The following is an 18,302-nucleotide window of genomic DNA, read 5'->3' on the forward strand; positions in this document are numbered from 1 at the left end:
TAGCACTGCCTTGGTTTCTTTGTGATGTTAAAGTTATAATCATTAGAGCAAAAATGCAGGAGAATAACTCATTCAAAGGTGTTTCTCCTCCTTTCTCCTTGAATATGAGGTAGATTAATTCCCTTCACCTAGATCAGCTTTTCTCTATGTTCAGTCTTCATGAACACAGAGGACTGAATTTTAATAACATAATCATTTATGAATAGCATGCTTGCATAAAATGGTGATATGAAAGAACAGTTGCAGTGACTATTCTCATCTGATCCAGGGACTGCACCCTCCACTCTTTTCACCTTACAGGTCCAGGTGTTCTCCTGGTGTGAAGTTACATTACTTCATTGATTTAGATGGATTGATTCCAGTTTAACTCAGAGAAACTGCCATGTATCTTAATTATCATGAAGATGGGTCTGGGAAAAATACGTAAACAGGAAACAACTTCTGGTGGAAAATTCTCAAGCCATCTGTTATGCAACTTCTATGTGTAAAATGAATGAATGATTTCAGGCTTATTATCACCCCTCCTGTTTCCTGGCAGAGTAAATCAGTTGTGTGACCCCACATTGTTAGGCACCAGCTCTGAAACACAGTGCTATCATTAGTCCCCAAAGCAAGACAACTTTGTGTTTATTACTTTTTAACCAGTCTAATGTTTCTTTTATTCATTTTAATGATAAATGCTTTAAGGTTTCTCTCCAAGGACCATCTCTCCTCCCAGCATGCTGAAGATGCTGGGGAACCTCATTTGCAGCTTTTGCTTGGACTGTGAGTTTTTTTCCTGAATGTTTCTCGCTGCCTGATGAAGGGCTCCCAAGCACAGAAACATGCCAGGGTTAATACGTTGCCCATGCTAGCAGTTAGTGTGAAGCACTGCTCCCCTGGGAACACTCCAGCTGGTGCTACGCTAGCTTGCTTTCCAAGTATCACTCCCTCCAGGTGATTACATGCTTTCCTCTTCATCTGCCACACTCCCTTCAATGACTGTTTTGTGGGGTAAATGATCCTGAAAGTGGAAAACCCATCACCATCTCACTGCCATGCATTCTGGTCAAGGGACCAGATCTGCTGTTGCATGCGGAGGCTCACTTTAGATATGCCACTCCATCTGGGGTTGCAGGGACATTGTACCGTCTCATGTACTCATGCATCTCTGGGAAGCTTTGCCTCACATAGTCTTCTGCACTGCTTTCTCGCACGGTTCCAAACCGAAACCCTTGGGATGGGTGGTGGAGCTGAGGAGATGAAATTACAGATTAGCAGAGTCATTTGCCTCCTTCACATCTGGTATTTTGGTCTGCTGTGTGAACAGCTTGTCAGAAATTCTCAGCCTTCACAGACCTGCCTCTGATGTTTTCCTGCAATCAGTTTTCCTGATTACAGAGAAAGTTTGAAAATACTTACCAGGTGGCTGATTAACCTGTTTGTGTACTATAAAGATTTTCTTTAAATGTGGAAAACGTTTCCCTTGAGACGCTCTGAAACCCCAAATCTAGGTTTTTAGTTGGCTTGTGTTTAACCAGTCAGTGTTTGGGGAAGTGCCATGAGAAGCCTCTAGGCTTGCTAGTATCCACTTTCTGGTGCTCAGGGTAACCAGTGAGCGACCCACAGTCGGGATTTGCTTTGGCAGGATGTCTTTTATTCTCCTTAAGAATGAGATTTAATCTTCCGCAGAAGGGTAGCACAGCTATTTCCTTTCTAGAAGCCTAGACATCCTACCACAGACTGCTGCTGTCTTTGCTGCCATTCTTCACAGAGAATCTCAGGACTGAAGTGTTGTGGACACCAAAATGCCTCCACAGGCAGCAAGAAGTTCCTCCTCAATACCCCTCAGCATAGCCAAAGCTGTAAGCTTGATTACCAGGCTGTACACATACAAGCAAGTTTTGCACTTCTGTGTCCTTTCCTTTTCACAACTGGCTCCACCTGCTGTATTAAACCCTCGAGTAGTTTGGATGTTCACAAAAGATTCAAAAGTTTCTGTTTCTAAAGTACCCTGTTTATCTTTGGAGTGTTTAGTGACTCATGGGGAAATTCTCACATTGCAATGGAGGTGTCAGGCAGTGTCCTCTACTATGCCAAGCACTTGGTTGAGATGGCTGAGTGTTGCCAAGATCATACTAATTGGAAAGCCTTCAGCAATGTACCAGCCTCTAAAACGTGGAACTTTCAGAGCACAGGAAGCCAAATAAAACTAAGGCTGAAGTAGTCATGCACTATTTGCTTCCCAGGAATCTCATGGTCTTCACAGCAGTTTGCAAAGATGATCTCACCATGGCCATGCTCTGCTTTGCAAAGACCAAGCAAAGAGGTGTTCTGCTGATCCATCTGGCTCTCTGCATTATCGTCTATAGAAAACAGTGTAGGGCAACACAAAGCTGCACATGAGACCTTTCCCACTGTTCTCTTCAATGACCCCATGGATAAAAAAGTATATTTAAGAATAACAAAGGTCAGATGTAAATGCAGAGTCATCTGGTTCAGTCTGAAAAAGAACAGAAAAAGGTCTTTTGGATGGTATTTTGATGTCTCGGAAGGTATGAATATACTGTCTTTCTGGCAATTTTTATCTGTAAAGTGGGCAGGTGCTTTCCACATCGTGCTCTGCTGATCGGGTCCCAGTGTTGCAACCCAGGAACAAGACTGTTGGCATGGAAGGAGTCTTGCTATGTTTTTAGAAGTGTTCTGGACTTGATGACCACAGAACAAGCAATGCACAGTGTGCCTCCATCTGGAGCTGGCCATAGTGCATGCTGTGCCAGAAGGACTGTGGGCGCAGAGGGAAATGTTCCTGCCTGGAAGTGTGGCTGCAACATTCAGGTGCCAGTAGACATTAATAACAGAGAGTTGTGCTGTGACAATATATCATGGAGACTTCCAGCACAATGCTGTCAACCCAAATTTAGGTCTAGTTTCGAGACATTGAAGATGACCTGCTTAAAGAATAAGTTTAGAGGGGGTTCCATGCACTCAATGCCCCAAGAAGCTTGTCACCATAGTCAGCACTATTTTTTAGGTTTTATTTCTTGACAGTTTCAGTGAAGAAACTGAAAACCCCACTGAATCTCAGGACTGAACCATACTGCCAGCTTCCAAGCCAACTTAGGTGTTGGTTGTGATATTTGTGGCCCACAATGTCAATTGCAGTTGGTGATTCCTGACTTCACTGGAAAGCATCCCTCACTCAGAATGTCACCAGTGTCTACATCTAGCTAACTATTTAAGCCTCTGTGGGAAAGGCTAGAAGAAAAGAGAGAGTGCACTCTTCACTGAATGAAGTGTGCAGGTGCAGAAAACTACACCTTCATGCAATTTTTTGTCCCAAATGCTTTAACTGAGGACTGTCCATGCTTTGCTTTGTGTTGGGCACTTCATCAAATTTCACCTCAAATGATGACAATATTGGAATATGTATTAGATTAAAATTCCATCTGGCTTAATATCCTGTCTCTAGCAACACCATATGTCTGGTGGGAAGTCTTGGAAAGTCTATGTAAGGAAGTTATGTAGTGATCCCTTGCATCTTATGCTCTACTTGCTTCTGGTAATCTATGCTTTCTTCAGCATAATTATGTGTCTGCAACTCTGTATTTGATGACCTTTCACTCCTTTTATGAAGGATAAATCTTAATAGTATTTTAATCCTCTATGTCTTTTAGGACTTCTAGGTTTTTGTCACTGCTGCCTATCCACATGAGGAAAAGATTTTCTTGCAGTTATATGAATAGTGGATTAACAACGCAAAATGATGCCAAAAGTAGATAATGGACTACCTCCACTGTCTTCGCTGCTCATCTACTAAGACTGCTAAGCATCACAGAAGATAAAAACCTCATGACGGAAACAAGGCTCATCAGTTGTCACTGCTCCTCTTACTTGTTGTAGTCCTCTCCCGGGAAGATTCTATGAACAGATGGAATCCAAAAATATCTCTGTCCCGACAGGATAGGTAAATGTCATAGTCTTCCTGTGAGTCTTGCCTTATTAGTTATCTCTTTTTTTAATCTTTTCTGTTTCTCATTGTCTGTTTCTTTTGTGTTTCTTGTATTTTAAGTGTCCTATATTGAAAGAGTCTTTCTGTTCTCTTTAAACTAGTAACAAAATCCTAATACTTAGGGCTCTGAGAAATCCTGAACTATGAAAAACTAGCTTTTGAAGAGTCACAATTTTAAGAATCAAGATTTTTTTTTAACTGGCGATTTGGGGAAGACAGTTACTTTCATATCAGTAACAGCAAATATGAAAGCTATCTTACTGAGAAGTAATAGTTCTCCAAATTTATTAGTATGTGGATACAAACAGTTCAGTGTATACTCTCCTGTGTTTTCTCATCCAAAGCTCAGTCAGTGTCAAGGTGAATAACCATCAGAAAGCTGGTGATGGGCAGTAGGAAGTGTTGGCACTTTTTGCATCCACAGAGAAGCTGGAGATTTGCTAGTGATTCTAGTATGATTAAAAACAAATGAATGCAATAGCTGCAGATCCATCTCCGGACATAAGTCTTCTTGGCACTCAGCTTAGATAACCTTACAAGGTCTCTCCAAAATCAGACGTCTATGGCTGTAACAAATTGAAACATTTGTTTTGACCTAGAGAGGCTTTCAGGGAAAAGTCAAGTCTTGGCTTGACAATTCCTTGAACCAGATGTAAAGAAAGTTATGGGTACAGATGATACATCCCTCTTTATACATCTCTTTAACTGCCAGACCTCCCTTTTGAAGACCTGGGAGCAAAGGAAATCACTTGTTTTTAAAAGGGTCACTGCTGTTGAAGGTAACTGCTCCTCAGCCAGCAGTACAGGCTAACTCTGTACTTCCAAGCAGCCTCTCCAGGCAGTGCATGGGAGCTAAGCATTGCTGCCACGCGTGGGACTTGTGTTTCGTGAGTAACCAGCCCTTTGAATGCTAGCTAGCAAGGCCACCATAGTGAACTGCAGACTGTGTTGGCTGAGCTGCTGAGTGGGAGAAATAGGGGAATGCCAATGGCATGGGCAATGTAACTGTGTATATGAACATACAAATGGGGTAGCAAAAAACCAATGTTTTTCAGGGATTAAAAAGCTATTTAGTGTTGCTGGTTAGTGGCTTTCCCAAAAAAGTTGAAGGCTCTGGCAGTTAACAATATAATTTCTGCAGCTCTAATACTGGGTGTCAGGGATTTAGTATTAGTAAACTCAGTTTTATACCTGAAGCACCGCTGTACACCATGAATGCCCAAGCTACTCAGGTGCATCCCAAATTTTTAGAACTATCTCCCCAGTCTACTGCAAGAAAGCTATTGCCCATGAAGTTGTGAGACACATGGTGACCTCCCATTTAAATCTGGGTTAGTATGTGGGGCAAACTCAAGAGATGGTCATGACAGACCTCACAGCAAAGGGATGTAGTACCAGAATTCACAGATTCAGTGCTGTGGAATGCCAAGACCAGAGGATCTTGCTGCATAGGTCAGATAGTCAGACAGAAGATGACCCATTTTCTGTGAAGAAAGAACTCTTGTGAGGGAGGACTAGGAAGTGCTGCTGGGAAGTTCAGGATGAAGGTGCAGGGGTAAGGCTGAAAACCTTTGGAAGCGAATATGCTTTCGGGAATTGGCGTACCAGTGCTGTCCCTGTGGCCTTTAAGGACAATATCTACTGTGGGATATATGTGCTGTGCTGGTATTTCCAGGAACAATCCTCACTGTTGAAGAAAACATACTGTGGGTAAGAAAACAAACAAGGGGTAATGTTTTCTTACACTGTGTAAGAAAACAAGGGGGAATGTGAATGCCTTGAACTGCTGAGGAGGTGAAGTGGTTGTTGGGTCACCTGAGCACTAAGACAGTGAGGTCAAGTAGCGTTTATGAAACTCAAGAGCTTCACAGAACATCTAGCTCACAGTGCCAAGAAAAGCTTGGGAAGTTCTGAAGAGTCTTCTGTACCTTGTATAGCATTGTGCTACTAGACAAATGATGTTTGTGCTGCTTACTGCCAACAGCAAATACTGCAGCTACCAGTTTTCTTGGCTTGGCATTTTACTTCTAGATCTTCTTGGTTTCTGTCTTCTGTTGTTAAAACATCTGCTGAGTAGGAAGTGGAAAACTTGTTTTATTTGGGAAGATGTTGAGAAGAATTGGGTATCTGCATACATCTATGGCTCAGGGTGCCAATTATGCATGAAAATACCAATGTGATAAAACCACAGGAGCAGGAACGGGAAAATACAATCCTGAATGTCAAGATTTTGCATTACTTGGCACATTCCAGTTTATGTAATACAGTGCCACTGCATTCAGTGCCATCAGCTAGGCTGAGAATACCTAGACTCAGACTTCAAAAGACTCAGGCATAGAAATCTCCTATGCAAGTTGGGATTTAAAACTGAAAATTCATGAGATGCTTCCAGCAGTTAACATTGACATACTCCAAAGTTGGGCGGTTGGGTTTTGACGTCTTCCTAGCAGGTTCTGGCTTCTGTATGACCTTTCAGTGCTGTAAAGCTGTAAGATTTGGCCCAAAGGCTCCCTCCTTGGTGCCCTGGTTGTCATGTCTGCTATCATTTTGAGGTCTGTATCACTCTTGGTTGTCATGTATTTTTGCAGTGTGTGAGAACCCTAGGTGTTCAGAATAAAGCTTCAGTGAAAAGATGGTCTCAGCTCCAAAATAGCAATACAATATTGCCTCCTGATTCTGAGGAGTTTGAGCTTGCTGGGAGCTGTGAAGAGACAATGAAGGTCTAAACAAAAAATCTGTTGGGAAGTGAAGTTATGGCTATTTTCTACAGCAATGAAGTGACTGAAATCTAGGAAATGCTTTCCTAGTATTTGATCAATGGGGTGCACTAACTGTCTCACTGAATCTGATTCAGAACTATTCTGTGCATCTTGATAGCTGGCTGGAGGAAAAACTTCAGGAACTTGATTTCTAGTTGGCAACTCAACTCATTAAAATGATTTCATCATTCATTCAGTCAGCCTCTCCTTTACCGAATTCAACTCCATGAATTATTCTTTGAGGGAAATGAGAAAAGGGGAACCCAGTATAGAGTGGAATGCAGTGCCAGTGACTGCACCCTGCAGTGACAGATACAGAATTAACATGGATTTAGCTTTTACCACCACCTACAATACTGCTTTTTAATAGTGTATAGAAAGGTGGAGTATGGATGAAAACACCTTCCTAACTGTTACAACAACTTCTGAGGAAAAATTACATGAACAGCTTTCAGTAGCTTTGTCCCATAATAGCGCTAGTTACGTGGTGTTACACCAATCGTGGTGTTTAACGGACATGTCGTGTATGAGCAGAATTGTTGTTAGTGACAATACGATCTCTGCCAGGGAACTGCTGCAGAATCTTGAAAAACTGTTCAGTTTCAGCTGCTAATTGCAGGAGAGGGGTAGCATTAAGTGGTCTGCTCTGCTGTGAAGAACTGACATGCTTTTACAGATCTGCTATTTTGCAATGAGTCTTCTGTCTTCGGCATATGAAGTAATAGCATTTTATCTTGCCTTACGTAACCAATGCATTTAACTGCTTATCTAGCTGCTAGTAGATTTCTCATGACCCACTGATAAAAGAAATGCAATTGGTAGTGCTAAGCAAACTTTCACGGGAAAAAGAACAAAGCAAACAAAATTTAAAAAAACCCAAACAATGTAGAACTCTCGCCGTGGGCTTTTCCCTACTTATCTGCAAGAGTTTTTGAAAACTAACTAGTGAATACTTATGGGGTGCAGAGGGAGATGAAAGAAAAGAAAATTATTCACAGCGAAGCACATGAATTTCAGATTTTTACAGCTGAAAACTCACAGCTGAACTTCTGGAAGTGGAGGCTTTGTTCAGAAACTGTCCCATGTGCTCAGGCTTGAGAAGTGGAGACATTCCTGCAGACTCCAGGAGATGGTGTGTGCAGAATACATTTGAAAGCTCGCTTTCCCTTTTCTGCTGCAAAAAGTGTCAGTGGAGCTGACTCTTGGCGTGCCAGGATAATGTCAGATTTTGTTAAAATCCTGTCTCTTTTAATCCAACTCAGCTAGGTCATTAGTTGGCATAAATCTTTACAGCTTCATTGAAGTCAATAAGCAGTTTCAATTCAGGAACAAATGCACAGTCCAGAACTGACAGTTTATTCTCCCGCATTGCAACAAGAGCATACATGAAAAGAAACTGACATATGTATCTGCCTAAAAATACAAAGCCTCTCTATTGATGGTCCCTGTGTGAGTACTAATAATTAACTAGAAGATCTGCTTTACTTCTCTGTGTGCTGCAGAAGCTGTATAGCTAAGAGATGAGACTGGGGACTCCAGTCTGTGGTAGATAGGTTAATCTCTGAAGATTGCACTCTTGGGCAGTACAAAAAGCTCCATAAGAACAGAATTATGGTGAATATAAACTTAAAGGTGTGTTTATCCCTGTTTCTTAATAGCATTTAAAGAGTTCTCTGAACAGAGGGAACAGTTCTCTGTTCCAGGAGATCTGAAAGCTATAAGATAGTAAGTGTAAATTGTTGTAGGAAAAATGGATAGACTCAGGGGGGAAAAAAAAAAAAAAAAAAAAGCGGCTGTAATTCCCAACAGGCAATAGATCAGTTTTCAGTACACTTCAGTTTGAAATACACTTCAGCAGCACAAAGCAGCCATAAAAATGCTCCAGACTGAATCACTTCATTGACCATGTTCTTCTGCTTCCTTTCTGCAAAATAGGGCTAATGTAGCTGAAGGCAGGTGAAGTCCTTTTCAAATTAGAAGCAAAGGAGAGAGACCTGTTTGGCTGAATATACACTCAAACTATCACAGAAACATGGGAGATTTCTGGTAAAATAATCCCTCTTGTCCTTCCATCCCAAGTCTCAGGTCTGCAGACAAAAAGCAATCACAGTTCTCTACAAGCAATTGAGGGCTGAAACCTAATGTGACAGTAGCCTGAAATGTAGGTAGATTTCTTGCCTTTAAAACAACAATCTTCAAATCCTTTTCCTTACAAACTTCTCCTGCTGTAGCAGTTGCTGGTCGATTATGCCCACACTGTCAATCCTCCTGTCCCCTGGTCATATGGCAACTGACCCCAGGTACCAGTGCTGAATACCATCCTCTGTGGTGACACGGTCTAAACTTGTAAGGCAAGGCTAGTGCTCAGTGGTTTCCAGGAAAGGAACAAAGGTTTCATGCTGCAAAATGGGCCACCAGTTACCGGGACAAAGATTCCAACTGCAGATTGTGGAACTGTCTACCAGCACAGCCCTAATTTCTTAAATATGTTATTTGTACTGGCTTTTGGTTCAAAAGTATCAAATGAAGGTAAATCAGAGGAGTACTTTGTTACTGACAGATCCAACACGGGGACTAAATGTTATTTTTTTCCTTCTTGGAATCAGTTTGGAAGTGATTAGGAGGCATGTGTTAAGCATGAAGTGTGAAAGAAAAATGATGGACTCATTTGGATGCCTGGGCCTCCTGCATAGTGAAATACGGCCAACAGTATTTGACTTTACCTGGTGTTCAGTCAAATCCTATTGTATTGAATGAAAACGACTTTTTTTTTTTTCTGGAGGACTTGACTCCTTGACATCCCTGAAATCCAGGGGATAGGTGTAGGAGCTGACTGAGGACTTTTATCACTAGAAAGGTGAGCCAGGCTACTATCCAGGTCTCTGTTTATAGATCACAATGGCTGTGACTTTTGTGAACAATAATAAATATCCTCAACGCTGCTAAGTCAACCATGTGATGCTGTACCTTCCATCTACCAGGCCATAAGATCAACCTCATGCATCTTCACTGTTCTCTGCTCCTCTTTGCCAGTTACTTCATTAACATCTTCTCCCCATAGTTCTCTGTTTGCACTATTTCTTGCCAGGGTCTGAGCTCCACCTATGATGGAGTTGCTATTTCTAGTAGTGAGCTCACTTTCCGTCTTTTTAAAATGACATGACATATAGGTATACCTAAGCTTGAGAGTAAGAAACTGATGTGGGTACACCTGGGAAAATGCTAAAACACATTAATTCCTTCTGGTGCTGAACGAATAACCTTCACGACGTGCACCACATGGAATGAAGACAGCAGGACTTCCTCCCTTCCACCAGCACCCTTACATTCTTTGGATCAAACAATTAGCATGGCGAGCTAAAGAGTGGCCAAGACAGTACAAGGCATTCTGAGCTGAAGACCTGGAGCAGTAAGGGCTAATATACAAAGATACAACAAAGATAACTGTTGGCAAGAAGGCATAAAAAAGCAGGTCTTGATGGGAAAGGAAACTTCATTTGGAGAACACTTGAGTGCATTGACTGATAAACTGGATATGAGACTAATAAAAATCCCAACTAGAGAGATTTTGAGTCCCCAAAGATGTAGCTTTACAAGAAAGCTCTACTGAGGTGATGGGGAAGCTAAGCGAGCCAAGTGTTCACCACCATAAATTGCACAGGGAAGCTAAAGAAGCCAAGATACCTCCTCCACTACGTGCAGGTGTCTGTCATTCCTATATGTGATTGCTCTGCAATGCTTGTTCTATATTCTGACTAGAATTTGGTATTTAATTTATGCATTGACTATTTTTCACTTTGGTCTCTGTGATGCTTAAAGTCCTCTTGAGTTCAAATCCTCCACCAACTCACTAATACTCAGAAAAGCACCATCTATTAATTAGCAGGCTCTAATGCTGTGAGTCATGACCTTCCCATGTCTAATGACTTCCTGCACAGAAATACATGCTCTATAGATTTTGCAGCCAATTCTTTTAACTGTAAAAAGAAAAGAATCCTGCAGCCCTGTACAGATACTAAACCACGTGGGAGCAACAACATTTCTGTTAACTCTATTGAGTTTGTCACTTTTTTTTTGCTATACAATTTAATGCCTTTAATGCATACTTAAATGCATGATATTTCATTATATATTTAATACACAGAAGTGCAAGTGGCACTTCTTACATTTCTGCAGTGAAAGACCACAGCAGTCTTTAAGAGCCTTTTCTTATATTTCTTATATTTCTGCAGTGAAAGACCACAGCAGTCTTTAAGAGCCTTTTCTTCAGTGTACTTCTTACAAGACTTCCCTTTTTCAAGAAGAAAATTTATCAATAAACACACAACAGTTATGGCCTCACTTTAAAGTTTGCCGAACTTGATGGAAAATATCATTAAATGCAGGGGTATTTGAATCATGTGTCTAGTAATGAAAAAGGCCTATAATGTGGCTGGACTCTTCCTTTTCTAGGGTTTGGTATTGCTAAAGCTCATATGCAGCTACTTGCCGTTGATATTTCTGGACTGTTTTAATACAGTCTTTAACGGATACTATAACGGCCATAAGGCCTCTAAATTAACAGAGATTTTAATATATCAGAAATCAGAGCTTGCACCCTCACATTTTATATTTTAAATGTAGAAACAAAAATCAGGTGGATTGTACATACTGAATTCCTCAGTAACAAAATCTCAGAAATATCTTGTCTGGATTACTCAAAGTGCTTACTTCTGTAATAAAAACATGGACAGCTTTTAAGAGCAACTTAAGAGCAACATTGTTCAGACAATGGATTAGAAGAGAAGCAGAGATTTCTAAGGACTAATCCTGAAGCACACCAAGGCTGTTGAAATGCGCAACAAGGCTGTTGTGGGATGGTGCTTGCCAGAATAATTGCAGATGTCTGCAGTGTATTCCTTGGAGCATTTACAGTATTTGTCAGACATCAGCGCTGGCCATGCTACTACACTACCATGCATTACGGACAGAAGTAGGCACTTTCAGTGGGTGGTTTAGGTGATCTTGTCCTGAAGTTAAGTGTCTTCAACAGCAGCCCAATGTACTTACCTCTCCCAAACAACTATAAAAGCATATTAGACTGAGTAAATCATACATAATGTCTCCACTGCAGACATGTAAAATTAGGTGAGACAACACAGTGAAATTGCTGATGGTGGGATTCACGGGTGTAGCCCTTTTTGTTAAATGAATCTCAATGAGTTAGGTATTTTTTGCCAAAATACAGTGTGGAAAGAAGCTTTGCCATTATCAAAAGATGTTTTGAAGGTAAAGTGATCCAGAGAAGTAAAAAAATAACCACAGTAAATTAATAGACACAGCTACTCAAGTGTATCCTAAACAAGGCAAAGAAAAGCTGACAGCTCTCAAAAAAGTGACAATGGTGGGACAGCATCTGAAAAGCTCATTATATTGTTGAAAGAATGACACTTTTAGAAAGAAAGACCAGGCACTGGCCACCTTACAGAAAATCTGTCCAGCCCCTCAGCTTCTGCTGTTGTATGCTTTCTTGTCGGCATGTTTGAAATGTTTCTTCTCTCGTCTGGGCTTCCACAGTTATTTTGCCCCAGATAATCTGAACTACTCAACATACTCTTGACTTTATGGTGCATCTCCAACATGTGCTCTTGCATTAGAAGCCTGAAAGCACAGTCCCTGCTTCAAGTCCCCTTGCTACTAAAAAAACCCTCTCCCTGGGGAGATCTTGTCATACAAGACCCTACTATTTGATTTGATCATGAAATGTTTTACTGGATCTGGATCTTAGTTGCAGGCTTACTGAGCAAAGGAAGGCACTGACATACCCGTTTACTTACAGATAATTTCTGCTTTTCCCTATCTGTGCCACTGAGATCTAGGGTACTCACATGCATATACTACCACTTTATGGAAACTATATTGGAAAATGAAACGTAAAGTATCTGGATTTCTGGATTTGTCAAAAGACTGGCAAAAAGAAAAACAGCCAGTCTTCTAAAGCAGAATGGTAACATTGTCTTTTTTTTTGCACCAGAGTCCTTTGCTTATCAATGTGCCCCTTTTCTGCTCGGGCCATCCCTGTGAAGCTGCACACTCCGCTTGCTGCTGTAGATCTGTAAGGCCATCACCTCCTGTGAGTCAGGAAAAATATGACAGTGGCCAGCTGTCTAGACTTGCCCCATTTGTGTCCCTATGTGCTCCTCTAACACCAGCTCTGTTTTAAGGAGATACCTACAGCAACCTAATCTTGCCACTGTGGAAATGTGCATTGGCCCCAGTGAAGGATAAAAACTGGGTCATGGCTTTTTCAACTATAGCTGAGTATAATGTCATCACCAAGGAGCTGAGGAGCTATACAATAAGCAGGGTGATAAACAGGTTTAGGAGATGTCAGGAACAAAGCCAGCTGTCTCCAGGCTACTACAGGTGGCTAGGACAAACAGTCAGACCACCCCAAAGGCAGCCTGTTCGTTTGCACTATTTTTCTGATGAAAATGTTGTACTTTGAGACTTCAGCAACACGGGAGGATCATGCTCCCTTTGCTGAGCTGCAATGAGTAACAGCTAAAACACTGTACTGCTTGATCAATTAAACATCACTGTTGTAATATGAATTTTTGTAGAAAGTCAGATGCTATTTATTCAGAGAGTATCTAACCCTGGCTTTTTTTAACCAGAAGAGAGAACATAGATATTCCTGGCAATACTGACTTTAGATACCAGGTTTCTAATCTTGAAAAAAACCTTTTAATTTTTCTCAACTTGCCTACCTTCCTGACTGTTTGCAATCTCAGATGGGATTTGCTGTCTGTGGCTGACAGCCTGAAGAAATTATATGTCTTACATTGCCCTGGAAGATTGCTCCTCTATTTTGGTCGTTGTTTTTTAAATATATTTCAAAAGCATATTACAAAGGCATATGTATCCTGAGAGCAGCAGGAGAATGTTTAAAAGTATATTAACATTAAAGGGATTATTTCTGCATCCTGCTGCCTTCTTTTTGAAATGAGTCTCCACCAGTGAAAAGAAAAGAGGTAAGCAGATCTGGGGGAAAAAAACCCAAATCTTTAAATCACACTAAAAAATGGTTTAAGGAACTAACTAAAAAGTGGTGCACATACCTTTGCAACTGTTGTGCCACAAACATTTCCTAAACTGATTTAAAGGGATCACTGAGGTTATTAACTGTGCACCATCAGTGCTTTTGTTCATGACTAAGACCTGTGTTTGCAGCACCCCATATGCTTCAATACTCTCTGCTCAATTTTTGTAACTCAACAGCCAAGCTTTACAGTACAGCTTTAGAATAGCTTGATTTTCTTGGAATTGCAGAAATTTTCCAATATCTGTCTTAGGAACTCCATGTATGTTCACAATAATGATGCAGAAAAATAGGATGTAATCTGATGCAATGTGATTTGACGAATTAGGTGATGCAAAGAGTAGAGGACTAACCTAATTTTCAAGCCAGTGTAATGTCTCACTTAACAAAGACTATAACAGATATGCCTGGAGCTGTGGAAATTCAGATGAAAGATCTCATGTGCTTATTCAGAATGCTCTGAATAAAAGAAATACATGATTTTTGGACTTAAATTGCACCTTAAATTGGTGAAATTATTGATGTAGCATTTATGCTACTTTTTTCTGGGAGGAGAAGGGCAGATTATTAGTATCAATTTCCTTTAAGCCATAAATCAATTTTAGATTGCCTCAAGCCAACCACAAAGAGTATTGTTCTTTGTTTAAAATATTTTCGTTAGCAACAATCTAGATAAAGTTGGAGGAAATAAGCCAGAAGTTGTACTAACAAAGTCAAAACTGTATGGTCATTAGTCTGAATGCAAGGTTTTACTACCGTAACAGAGCTTGGCCTTTCCTGTCTGGAAGGACATATGTAACCTTCAAGTACACAATTTATGAAAGCAAAGTAAATGTTCAGTTCTTAAGTTCTTCAAATTACTTTTTCCAGTGGCACAATGTTGTATCAATTCAGTTCACCTGTGACAAATTGATGATGAATGGTTTCAAAGCTTTGTACCAAGGTCATAAATATAAAACTGTGGACAATACAACCACACCTTCACTGGAGAAAGTGCTAAACAAAGGAAATTTGCTGTTGCCACCCTGTCCCCTACAGTGACTTTCAGGTAAAGATGATGCCTTCTTGTGTCCCCTGCCTTCTCTCTACAAACCCTTCTGCACACATGTTTTCATGATCATTACTTAGTAGCAAATAAAATCAGAAAAGTCTTACAAATGACCAGACTTGAATTGCAACTGAAGATCCCTTCATTCCCTCTTGGGAGTTCGGGGGAGAGTGGGTAGAGGCAGTCCTGCTTCTACATTTTTTCTTGACTTACCAAAAAGTACTAGGAAGTCTGAGCCATTTGCAGATGGGTTATATACAAAATAATTCATTTCCTTCCATGACAGTTCCTCAGCAGAAACAACACTGCAAATCAAATGTCTGACTACTTGTAAAATGAATTCTACCGTTTTGATGCAGAAGGTAGGATTTTTCAAAAGATTTCAGTTCTGCTCCATTTGATTTAGCATTCATGGGTAATTTTGCCAGTAAAGCCTTTGTAAGCACCATTATGGCCTGGGAAATTATTGCAAAATCCCACCTAGAACATCAATGGTTTTCTCTTCATCCAGTGTGCTTATTTTGTTTGAGTAGATCTCAGGATGACCCAAATCATCCAACTGATGGAAACAACAACAGCCAAAGGGACTCGGAACTGAAATCAAACTCTTAATCTGCATGTAGAAGCCACTTCTCTTTTCTGCATTGGGCAACACCAAAATCTTTCAACTTCCCCTTCACCCTTAATCTTTGATACCCACCCCCTACACTTCTATGGATGTTTAAAGATCCTCTCTCACTGAATTTGCCTACTGTAATGCTATCAGGTAGTAACTAATTGTAGTCCCACTGCTGTTTTACACACAGATTGCTTTCTGATTTTATTAGAAATGTAAATTATGCAGCAGTGAATTCTGACAGGGAAAAAGAAAAGTCTGAGTTAATAACAACAGACATGCTTTACCTTTGGGTCATGTATTCCAGACAGCTCTTCATAGATCTTCTCTCCTACCATGACAGCAGCCAGGTTGGCTGTGTATGTGGACAAACAAAACAGACAGAAAATAGCCCAGAGATTCATTAAAAACCTTCCAGTCCAGCACGTGGGGGGTTTGATGGCAGCTGTTCTCCCAAACAGGATTGCATAGCATACATTCAGGGCAGAGGAGAAGGAGAAGACTTTGTTCCTATTCCTTCCCCTGGGGGTCATCCCAAAAGGACTTTTCCACTCATATAAGGTGAGGAATATAGCTGTGATGTGCAGAGCAGCAAATATCCCCAGCCACATAGTCCAGTGAAGTGGCCACATAAATGCTCCAATAGGAGCTGCTGTGTCTTTGGTCCTCACCAAAATGCCCAAGCTGGTAGAAAAGAAAGGGCTGGTGAAATCAATGACTTGGCTGCGGGCAGTGTTAATGCTAAATGATGTCACTGCCATGTGAGCTGTGCCAGCAAGAAGGTCTCCCACCAGCCCTGTCCAGTGGCCATTCTTCCAGGCTCCATATTTTCCATCACCAACAATGTACAAGTCAAAATCAAAATTCATATCCTCAGCTAGCTTCTCCAGCAGGTCAATGCAGTAGCCATAGCAGCACTTCTTCACCTCAATAGGAACAGTGTCATTCCCTCCTTGAAGGGTTTCAAACAGGTTATCTAGCACAGCTGAATCATTGGTCAAAGGATCCAGGCACAGCTGCCCCGCTGGGCAAAGACCTTCATCATCTACATCTCTTGTAAAGACAAATGGATGCTCAATGAGAGTTACCACTCTGAGGTGCAGCCGGGTGGGGTGTTGCATGTGATTTTTATGTCTCTGGGCCTGTTCTGGCCATATCCCATAGTCCATTATTATCTTTCCTTCTTGCCAGCTTCCCAGACGAGTCCACATTGGGTTCCCAAGAGGGTCATGCTGCAGATTCCAGATGAAGAAGTTGTTTTCAGAGCTGACAACGGAGGAGCCTTTCACCTTAATGTGGCCACTGAGACCGTCAAAAGTTGTGTTGGCTAAAAACCTGTTGGAGGGAGAAAGCAGAGTAATAAGAAGCAGACAACTGAAGCCATCATGCTAACTTAAGCCACCATAAGTTTATGTTTAAGAGAATAGATAGGGCATGTTGAACACCTGGATCATTAATAGCTTTCTTATGGCATGAACGAACCACTTACTTTCTGACTGAAGTACTTGGATATACTCTCCTACATTATCTAATGCAAATGAAAACTCTTCAGGAAAGATGTTCTTTTTACTTGCAAGGAAAAATCAGTGAGAGAACACCAATTTTTTCACTTACCTTTGCTTCACAAATGAATGAAACATAGGTTAGTTCTAAGCAGCTGAACTCACCAGATCTGTAGTCAGTTTCCTAGATAAAAATACGTATGAAAATGGAAGAGTGGAAATTATCTACAAAATGTCCTTCCAAGAAAAATCCTGTAATTTCAGTAAGATACAGCTTACATAAGAGAGGATACTGAAGTGCTGTCAACAGCTTTCAAGCACTCTGAAGTGAACCAATCTGGATTTGAAAAAGCAAATTTGGCATTGGTAAATCACTGTTAGCCACTTCAGAATGAAGAAAGGGACTCAGTGAAAGATGGCTGCCCTAGGACAGTCAGGATTAATTCTTACAAAAAAAACAAAAACAAACAAATAAACAAACAAACAACAACAACAAAAAAAACCCAAAAAACCAAAAAAACTTTTTTAAAGCATGTGCAAAAGTAGTGTTCTTAAAAGTGTAGCTCTCATGAAGCGTCCCTGTTTTGCACTGCACATTTTGCACTGAGATTTTTGGGCTTTTACTTTTCCAGATATTCACAATAAAGTTATGTATTTCCTACTGGATGGCAGTGTTAGCTAGTAGCTGTCTTCTTCTTACGTGGAATTCAGCTTCTGGTCAAGTCATTACCAAAGAGGCTAAAATGACATGGATAAAGGAGCAGGGAGCTGAGCTGGAAGGAGAAAATCCATTTTAGCGTAAACACCATGACCATCTGAACTGTATTCTGTTAATAAGAAAGCTGCTATGCATTTTGCAGGGACCGTTTAAGTCTTAGTATGGTGATGCAATAAAAAACAACTTAGTTGAATTGCCGCTAACGTGGTGTAAAGTAAGTCAGGCACACATCTTTCAGCAAGAGGCATTCAGAAGACAAACTATTTAGCTGTCACAGTAGAATGTAACACCTCACATTAGTTCTGGGAATTGGATGAAAGCAAGTATTGAAAGAAGTATAAAGACTATAGCTGTCATTCCAGCTTCAATAAGCAAGACATAAACATTAAGTAGTGTTGTTTACTAATAGTTAAAGCAGATAAAAAATAACCTTAAATTGATTTGAAAAGGATAAATCTGCAGCAAGTGTGTGTGCATGCATACTTCTGCGTAGTCTCTACTCTTTTGTTTTGATGACTTTTGATGGAGTTCCAGTGGTTAAAACTCTGGACTGTGTATGTTTCAAGATCCTATCAGTTTCTGTCTCA

At 40.7% G+C, this 18,302-nt stretch overlaps 1 protein-coding gene across 1 annotated transcript in view; it reads right to left on the reverse strand.

The window, feature by feature from the left end:
* Positions 1-18,302, reverse strand: part of GRIN3A (glutamate ionotropic receptor NMDA type subunit 3A) — a 74,674-nt gene that overhangs the window by 16,950 nt on the left and 39,422 nt on the right. The window contains exons 3-4 of the mRNA XM_030470444.2: positions 15,783-16,830; positions 1,087-1,232 (exon numbers count right to left, since the gene is read on the reverse strand). Of these exons, the coding sequence (XP_030326304.1) occupies positions 1,087-1,232; positions 15,783-16,830 (1,194 nt within the window). The remainder of the gene's footprint in view (positions 1-1,086; positions 1,233-15,782; positions 16,831-18,302) is intronic.

The sequence above is a fragment of the Strigops habroptila genome, chromosome Z (assembly GCF_004027225.2).
Source record: "Strigops habroptila isolate Jane chromosome Z, bStrHab1.2.pri, whole genome shotgun sequence".
Taxonomy (NCBI): domain Eukaryota; kingdom Metazoa; phylum Chordata; class Aves; order Psittaciformes; family Psittacidae; genus Strigops; species Strigops habroptila.